At 39.1% G+C, this 9,077-nt stretch overlaps 1 protein-coding gene across 4 annotated transcripts in view; it reads right to left on the bottom strand.

Annotated features, from left to right (window-relative positions):
• Positions 1 to 352: 352 nt before the first annotated feature.
• The window catches only part of LOC144605431 (ADP-ribosylation factor-like protein 8A), a 32,230-nt gene continuing 23,505 nt past the window's right edge, over positions 353 to 9,077 (bottom strand). For 2 of the 4 annotated variants that reach the window (XM_078420683.1, XM_078420682.1), the window contains exon 6: positions 353 to 2,304. In XM_078420683.1, the coding sequence (XP_078276809.1) occupies positions 2,079 to 2,304 (226 nt within the window). In that variant the 3' untranslated portion in view covers positions 353 to 2,078. Of the gene's footprint in view, positions 2,305 to 7,561; positions 7,633 to 9,077 lie in introns of those variants that run through there. The other 2 variants (XM_078420685.1, XM_078420686.1) reach the window with 2 other exon arrangements.

Here is a 9,077-nt window from a genome sequence, read left to right as displayed (position 1 = left end):
CATGCACCTGCACACCTAGATCCATCTGCTCTACAACACTCCCCAGAGCCCGACCATTCACTGCCTTGGTTCTGCTCTTGTTAGACTTCCCAAAATGCAACATCTCACATTTCTCTGTATTAAATTCCATGTTCCTCCCGTTTCCTCCCACATTCCAAAGATGTGCAGATTTGTAGGTTAATTGGCTTCTGTAAATAGCCCCGACTGTGTAGGGGTGTAACTGAGATAACATAGATCTAGTATGCGGGTGATTGTCGTTTGGCACGAACTTGGTTGGCCGAAGGGCCCGTTTCCACGCTGTATCTCTATACTAAACATATCATTTGTGCAAAATGACAAAAAGACAACGGAAGTGTGTGGATGTATTTATTACAGCGCTAGCTTCATCAAATGACAAAAGCAACAGTACATTAACCACCTGCAGGACAAATATCTGACAAGCTGACTGTACAAGTCAATAAGCTGTTATCACACAGTATGCATTAATTTCATTTATTGGTTTCTTAAAATTGGAGTATGAAGGATTCATTTCAAACCAGTTATATTTCAAGAAAAACACACAAGCTATTAGTCCTTCATTTTCCTTACACATGAGCAAACACTGCTAATTATTAGCTTATACGCCCGAGTACCTGTATTTAAGCAAATTACTATCTAATACAATATTTATCACAAATTTGTAGGTTTTAAAAATTCCAACAATTTGCCTTAAATTTATATGTACAAAACTGCAATTGAAAACAGATTGTAAACTTAGTAAAAGGCAAGTGACAACAAAAACAAAAGCTGTTCATGTGTTATGTTACCTGTCAAAAAAAAACAAACCTCAATGTGCAACAATAGGGATGTGCTATTAAAACAGCAGCAGTTTAAATACTTAAGGATAAATGCAGGCAAAAATGAAAAATTAAATGGGAATGGTAATCGCTTGACTCATTTCTCATCCTGAGTAGTTTTCGATTCTTCAATGGAGTTTCTTTTTAAAAAATGCGCAGGAAAAAAAATCTAGTGATAGTGCTTATGAGGCAATTAAGCCAATTTTACATGTATGATAACAAAGAAGCCAAATTCTATGATGTTCAGTGTAGTCAGTCTGTATCACTGTTGGACAGGCTTAAACAACTGCATAGCAGTCTGTGTGTAGCAGAACATAGAGCTAAATAAATTATTTTTTGGTTGCAAGGGGTTAACAAATGTCAGAATATGGGCTGCCTGTGGTACTCTCCCGTACGTATTCTATTGTGATGGAGTTAATACAAGCCAATGGTGGGAGTTGAAAACAGCCAGGGGCAGAAATGTTTATTCAACTTAAACAAAAGACCATGCAACCTTATAAGATACAATTGAAGGATAAAAATCAATCAAGCATACCCCAATTTAAGAATCTGTTAATTTGTTTTCAATATCTTCTCCATTGGATGTCAGTCCAGTAAACATACATGATTCACTTTAATTTATTTGTTGGGTTCATACTTATACCCACCGACTGACATCTGGTCTTTCCTAATTTTAATAACTATATTATTGGAGAAGTGAAGAAAAATTTGTTGGAGTGAATCAGTAAAGCTTTCACCATCTTAATTTGTATGCCAGATTACAACAATAACCACGTCACACTCCTTCATTTACCAGTAACATTCATGAATACGTTCCTTTTATATTGTTTTATAATTAAAGATACGCAAAATATGGCTTCACTATAGATGAACTGCACTGATTTTATATTAATATTTTTTATAAATTTTATCCACTGGAACAAGCAGCTCCAACCTACCCCAACTTATTTCTTGAGGTGCAAACAAAGGCCAGGTTCATTAGGTGGAGTAATGAAAAAGATGCTTACTCATGTGTAATAACTGGGCCACTGCACAAATCCCCTGAGCATGCTTCGTTGATGCAATGAAATGTAAATATATTTCAATTATGGCGGTTCTGGAAGAACAAATTCCATCTTACGTCGGGACTTCGTAAGCATGCATATTAAAAATAAAAAGTCCCATTTATTTATAACAAAACCCCATTCATATTGACAGTGGATACAGTGTTAAGTTTCACAAGGTCAAATTTAGTAACTCAGCTTAATTATATAAAAACATAAAAAAAGTGCAAAATAATATTGTACACTCTCTCATGATAAAAACATTAATTTGACCTCTGTTGTTGGACACCTTTCTAAAACTTTTTGTTAAGGGAGGGAGGTCGAAGTTAAATATGGCAGGTCCTGGGTACGAGGAAGAAGGCCACATCCTTGTCCTCAGCTGCGTTTGGTCTTTGAGTGTTGAATGAGCCACTGTAGTGTTATATCTGAAATTAATTTGCAAAATTAGAGGCGCAAGCAGCATAAAATTCCACACGGTGAACATTTAAACAGAACATAGCAACTTTGATTTATCATTGCTTGCATTCCCGATTAATTATGGTCGTGTTTTAATTAAACTTGACCTCGGGCATGAACTGCTTCCTGCTTCTGAGGATCATTTGCAAATTGTCATTTTACTAACTCCCTGCAGCATCTTCCAATCGGCATTGGCATATTCCCACTTCTCAAGTCATTAATGAGAATTCAATCTAGTAATCAGTGCACATAAATAGATGTATAAAAATATATTTAAGGACTATAATCTCTGAGGCATAATAATACAAGCATTGCTTTCACTCCTTTTTTTTTCCAAAAATAAAGAAGTGGTTAATAGAATTCATGAAACTATTTTCACCCTAATGCCCTAATATGCTGAGTTGAAACGGCAAGGTCTGCAAAGAGCCATCAGTTAATTAATACATCACTGCTGCCTTCCAGCTTCAACACTATTGAAATTTTGTGCAAGCATGAGAGTTCAGCAAAATGAAAGGAGCATTCTCGCATCTCGTTTTGGACTACATTAATCTACCAGTTAAGTGGAATTATTTGCCTTTATTGTTGTGTATCAGCCTTTCTTAAAAATAAAAGTCATCAACACCTGGGAGCATAAAACTCTGTTTCTTGATCAAAGCAAAACAGAGCCTATTAACCCGGGGAGGAAAACCACAGCAGAACAAAGGACACCTTTCATCTTCACAAATTGTGAGACTGCCAGGAAAAGGAGGAGCACAATTGAACTATTGGCATGAATTAGTGGATTCTCTATTTTACATTGCACATCGTTCACGTTGGAATAAAGAGGAGTTCATAGGATTCATGTGCGTTGGTAAACCATACAATTAGAACTATGCATAGACAAAATGAGGTCAAAAAAGTTTCAAGTAGAATTTAAAAAAATTATAATAGTTGCGCAAACCTTTAGTGCTGTGATGACAAAAGAGGCTGTATCTAACTTTTCCTTAATCATAAGGGCATAGTGGTGCAGCAAGTAGAGTTGCTGCCTCACAGAGCCAGAGACCCAGGTTAGATTCTGATCTTGGGTGCTGTCTGTGTGGAGTTTGCATGTTCTCCCTGTTCCTCGGGTACTCCAATTTCATAAGGTCAAGTGATAGGAGTAGAATTGGGCCATTCGGCCCATCAAGTCGGCTCCACCATTTAATCATGGCTGATCTATCTCGCCTGTAGGAAAATAACTGCAGATGCTGGTACAAATCGAAGGTATCACAAAATGCTGGAGTAATTCAGCGGGTCAGGCAGCATCTCTGGGGAGAAGGAATGGGTGAAGTTTCGGGTCAGTCTGAAGAAGGGTCTCAACCCGAAACGTCACCCATTCCTTCTCTCCCAGAGATGTTGCCTGACCCGCTGAATTACTCCAGCATTTTGTGATATCTCTCCCTCCTAACCCCATTCTCCTGCCTTCTCCCCATATCTCCTGACACCCATACTAATCAAGAATCTATCTATCTCTGCCTTAAAAATATCCATTGACAGCCTTCCGTAGCAAAGAATTCCATAGATTCACCGCCCTCTGACTAAAGAAATTCCTCCTCATCTCCTTCCTAAAGGAACGTTCTTTAATTCTGAGGCTATGACCTCTAGTCCTAGACTCTCCCACTAATGAAACATTCTCTCCAAATCCACTCTATCCATGCTTTTCACTATTTGGTAAATTGCAATGAGGTCCTCCCTTTTCCTCCCACATCCCAAAGACTTGCGGAATTCATAGGTTAATTGGCCTCTGTAAAATTGCCCTCAGTGTATAGGAAATGGATGAGAAAGTGGGATCACATAGAATTAGTGTGAATAAGTGTTCAATGGCCATCATGGACGGTGCGCCCAAGGGCTTGTTTCCATGCTGTGTCTGTAAACTAAGCACTACATATAATACAGTTTACAAAATTTTAAAGGCTGCGGTACATAGACTCTTGATTATCAAGAGAGTGAAATGTTACCGGGGATAAACAGGAATGTGGAGATGAGTTTACAGAGCAACCATGATCTAAATGAATGCAGAGCAGATCAAGAGTCTGGCTCGCCTACTCCTGCACCTAATTATGTGTGTTTATATATAAAAGTTGTAACTGGATTGCTGACATTGAAAATGGCACTATGGCACCCAGCTTTTAAAAGGCATGGTGCAAATAATAAAACTGATGGAATGGCAAAATGCAATGTTGTCTGTCATAACTACTTTTAAAGATAAAGCTTAGGGTGACACTCCTATCCCACCAGCAACAATGCAATCTTGAGGGAGAATGATCTAAGTTCTGTTTTTCATATTAGCAGCCTTTGTGTCTGTCTCACTGCTGATCAGAACAATTCCTAAACAGAACTTGATTTGTTTGTTAAGATAAACAAAGCTGAAAAGAGATCATGGATAACGGGAAAATAAATATTTCATTATTTTCAGCAATGACCATAACAGTAATGGTCAAGACAAACAATTATGTTGTCAACCTTCACCATGCCATAAAGATGGCATTGCTCAATTTACAGGATCCTGGTCTTAATCTCATTAACTTTGTCTGAATCACCCTGGAAATCTCCTTACAAACAATTGGAAAAAATGCCAGAACTGTGGAAGCTATAGCTTCCTTACCATCAACAAACTTACATGTACATTAAACCTTAAATGTTTTCTTTATGGTGGGTTATGGTAGTGATGTCAAGCTCAGTCTGTTGCTTACGCAGATTTTTACCAAGGAATATATATTCTGGACTAACAATAGCATGTTCATTCCTATCAGCAGAAGTTAGACAAATGCAGATGGTAAGATTAACTCCCATTCTAAAAAAATAAAACAAATAACAGGGTGATCTTTAGTGCAGCACCAAGATTTACTGCATTGCCACATTGCCAAGATTTAGGATTAAATGTTAAAATTATGTTGAATATGTCTGTTTCATCAAGTTAGGTGAACATAAAGGATCCCACAGCAGAGCAGTGACTCCATTATTCTGGCCAACAAACAGAGGTTCATTCATCTCATTATTGTTTGCAGGATCTTGCTTTGTATAAGATGAAGCAACATTTCCATGGCAACAGTGCCTGCACTTTATAATGGCTGGAAACATCTTGGGGATCTTTGTGCAAAAGCATTAGAAATATTAAACTCTTCCAGCACCATAGTCCATACTCTGCATCAAAAAGATATTGCTGGGCATCAATCTTTTACAAAACAAGTTTGTTTGTATTTAAATTAAACCTCCAAAAGAAGTAGGCTTTTCAACTTTTTACCCATGATTTAAATGACAAAATTTCAGCGGTTTATGATTTTTTTCCACAGACAGTGCCCACATGGTGATGTAAATAGCAAAAGTTCCTGAATCATATGCACAACCTATTGGATTTCAAAATATCAATGCTGAGTAATGTTTTGAACAACATTCCAATGTACCAAAACAAAACTATCAACATGGTTTCCCTTGCCTCCATTTACAAGAATCCAGATGAGACCGTAGATAGACACAAAAAGCTGGAGTAACTCAGCGGGACAGGCAGCATCTCTAGAGAGAAGGAAAGGGTGACGTTTCGGGTCAAGACGAAAAAAGGTTTAATTCCATTAGAATCATAATATAATGTTCAATATCGTAGGCAGCATCTTTCCATTTCCTTCTTTCTCAATTTTGCCAGGTTCTTATGCTACAAGACTCATTTCTTAAACCACTAAAATCCATGGTCTCCAACATCTATGACCTCTTGTCACCCCATTTTAGAATTATCACTAAAAATGGCACAAAGTGCTGGAGTAACTCAGGGAATCAGGCAGCATCCCCGGTGGACATGGATAAGTGATGTATCGGGTTGGACCGATTAGCACTCCTGCCTGATCCTGAAACAAGTTGTCACCTTGATACTTTTGTAACTTTGTCAGCGCAAGAAACGTGGCGACAGCTGTGCACTGCCTAAGTGAGGTCTGGTATATGATTTCACAAGCACCTCAATTCAGAATTCCAATCCTCAGTGCCCTTGTCCATTGCAGCATGATTCCTTCAATGTGGCTTTTCAAATGGTCTGATACAATGTTACTGCTCTTCTGCACCTATCAGTAGACAACCACAATCAGTTCTATCAACGTCAACTTTAAATAAAACTGGGCCCATTTCTTAGAACTTCTTCCAGCTTTATAATCTCACTTATCCAACATTCCTCAGCCAGAATGACTCTAATGAGGTTTGAATCTTGACTGGCCTCCAAACAATTGTAGCCACCATTGAACAAAAGGCTGAAGGCAAGCAAACTACATACTTTGCAAACCAATTGTGGATACCCCTTAAATAAACGTTATTTTTAAAAATGTTATTTGTAGTATTCGTGCAGAACTGCATTAATACTCTGTGAAAGCAAAATATGCAAGAAATCAAAAGACACTGGAAAAATTCAGCAGGTCAGGCAGCATCTGTGGATTAAGAAACAGATTTAACATTGGAGGTTAATGGCTTTTCATCTAAACATGGTTAATTTTGTTTCCTTCAGAGATATTGTCTGACCTGTTTAACATCTCCAGTGACTGTCAATTTTTACTTCATTTACAATCTAAATCTCATTCAAAATGAAATGTTTGAATTGTGCTCATAGGATAAAAACAAAAGTATATTGAAGAAGGGTCTCGACCCGAAACGTCACCCATTCCTTCTCTCCAGAGATGCTGCCTGACCCGCTGAGTTACTCCAGCATTTTGTGATACCTTCTTTAGGTTAGCTGTGATTACTTGTAGATTATTAAAAAAGATGCATCTTCCAACTGAAGCTGTTGGGAGATAGAATGACTAATTGACATAACATGCTTACAATGTCTAAAGCCTCCAAGAGAGTTTAAAAAACTTTATGAATAAATATTATGGATATTCAATTTTTATCTTCTGAAGGAAACTACAATTTGTATAACGTGTGTACATAATATCTTTCTTCCCTTCATATTTCATCTCAAATTATCATGCCCAACTCTTTAGCAAATTTGCTGAGGGCATTGCTCCAAAACTATTGGCAAATTAAAACAGAAACAGGAAAAAAAAAATCCTTTTATAAAATGCAGCTACAACTCGATTGAATTGCAAATCTAGACTCCAGCTGTCCCATATGGGGAGGCAGATCAAAGGACTCAACCTGAATATTTATTTTTCACATGACCCGTCTCTCCCAAGTTCTCTGCACAAGAGATGAGCATCTACATATTCTCTAATTTGCTCACAAGCAATTTACCTATGTTATCCTTTTGCTTGCACGAGATGGAATAGCAACAGATTTCTCGGTCTTGAATAGCAGACAAATTCCTAGCAAAATGAAACAAAGGGAAATTTTAATTGGGAAATGTTAGCTGTACTGTGAATGCCTTAAAATGTCCAATATGAATAATTATATATCAAATTAAATAATACATAATGTAGATGGTTTATATGCAACCAATAACATAGTTACCTCAGTACCATTAACCCCGCCTAGTTAACATCAATCATAACGCCTTCCCTTCCTGGGTACAGTTCAGTAGAGGAACGTAGCCAGTGCTTGAAGATGTATGTAATACGCTGTGCTATCATTAAAAGATGTTGTACGCTTTAAGAGTTTGTGAAGTATTAATTTACATGGTGTCGGAAGTGGAAGACACTTGCGTCTCCTGTCTGTCGGGTTTTATTTCTTTTTTTTGATTTGTGCCTTTTTGTGCTTAATCTCTCTGACCATGGCGTCCTCTTGCAGAAAGCCCGCGCAGCTTGTCTTTGATGCTGACATTTCTGAGCGCTGGGACACGTTTGAGTTTGATTTCACCCACTTTGTCAACGTCGCACATCGCGCTGATCCTGACTCCCTTAAAGCCTCCCTCCTACTCAACCTTGTCGGACCTGATGCCATGAAGAGAGCCAGAACTTTCACCTATGCTCCAGCGGTCCTGGGCGACGACGACGTGGAGATTACCCCTGCAGAATCTGCCAGTGACCCCGCTTGCCTGCTACGTAAGTTCAGGGAGATTTGTGACCTGCCCTCGAACCGCATTCTGCAGAGGGCACGGTTCTTTACAAGAAAACAGTTGCCGGATGAACCTGTTGAATGTTTTATTGCTGATTTGCGTTATCTCGCCCAGCGGTGCCGTTTTGGTGACATGACGGAGCAGCTCACTAGAGACATTTTAGTAACTGGCATGCGTGACCAGCAGCTACGATGTGAGCTTCTAAGGGATCCGGATCTAACGTTGGAAAAAGCTATGCATGCCTGCAGATTGTCTGAGGTCGTTGTATTGCCAGATGACCACCGAGACTCGGCCAATAAGTCTATCAACCTGGCTGGGTGTAGGAGACCCCAGCCTCGGATGGTAAACAATGCTTTTCTGCCGCGTGCCAACCCAGGTCCTGGTGAAGTGCCCCAAAAAAGGTGCCCAAACTGTAACTACATGCACCATAGACTGTCTACCTGCCCTGCTTATGGCAAATTTTGTAACTTTTGTAAAAAGTTAAACCACTTCTCTGCGGCCTGTCGCTCGATCCGTTCCCGTGGGAGACAGGCACAGATTTCCAGACCCAGTCTAAACATGCTGAGGCAATCTGATGGCTGTTACGATTTACAGCCCAGCCTGGTCGACTCCTACGAGGCAGATCCAATTAATCCTCCTGAGAATTCGAATGTGTTTACCCTCCTACACACAACCGCCCAACGCTCTGATCCCTCTGTAGCTCTGACTGTCAATGGTGTGTCCTTCCTTGCAAAGCTGGATACAGGTGCGAAGGTC

Source organism: Rhinoraja longicauda, chromosome 24 (genome assembly GCF_053455715.1).
Source record: "Rhinoraja longicauda isolate Sanriku21f chromosome 24, sRhiLon1.1, whole genome shotgun sequence".
NCBI lineage: Eukaryota > Metazoa > Chordata > Chondrichthyes > Rajiformes > Arhynchobatidae > Rhinoraja > Rhinoraja longicauda.
This window is presented reverse-complemented; position numbering and strand designations above follow the sequence as displayed.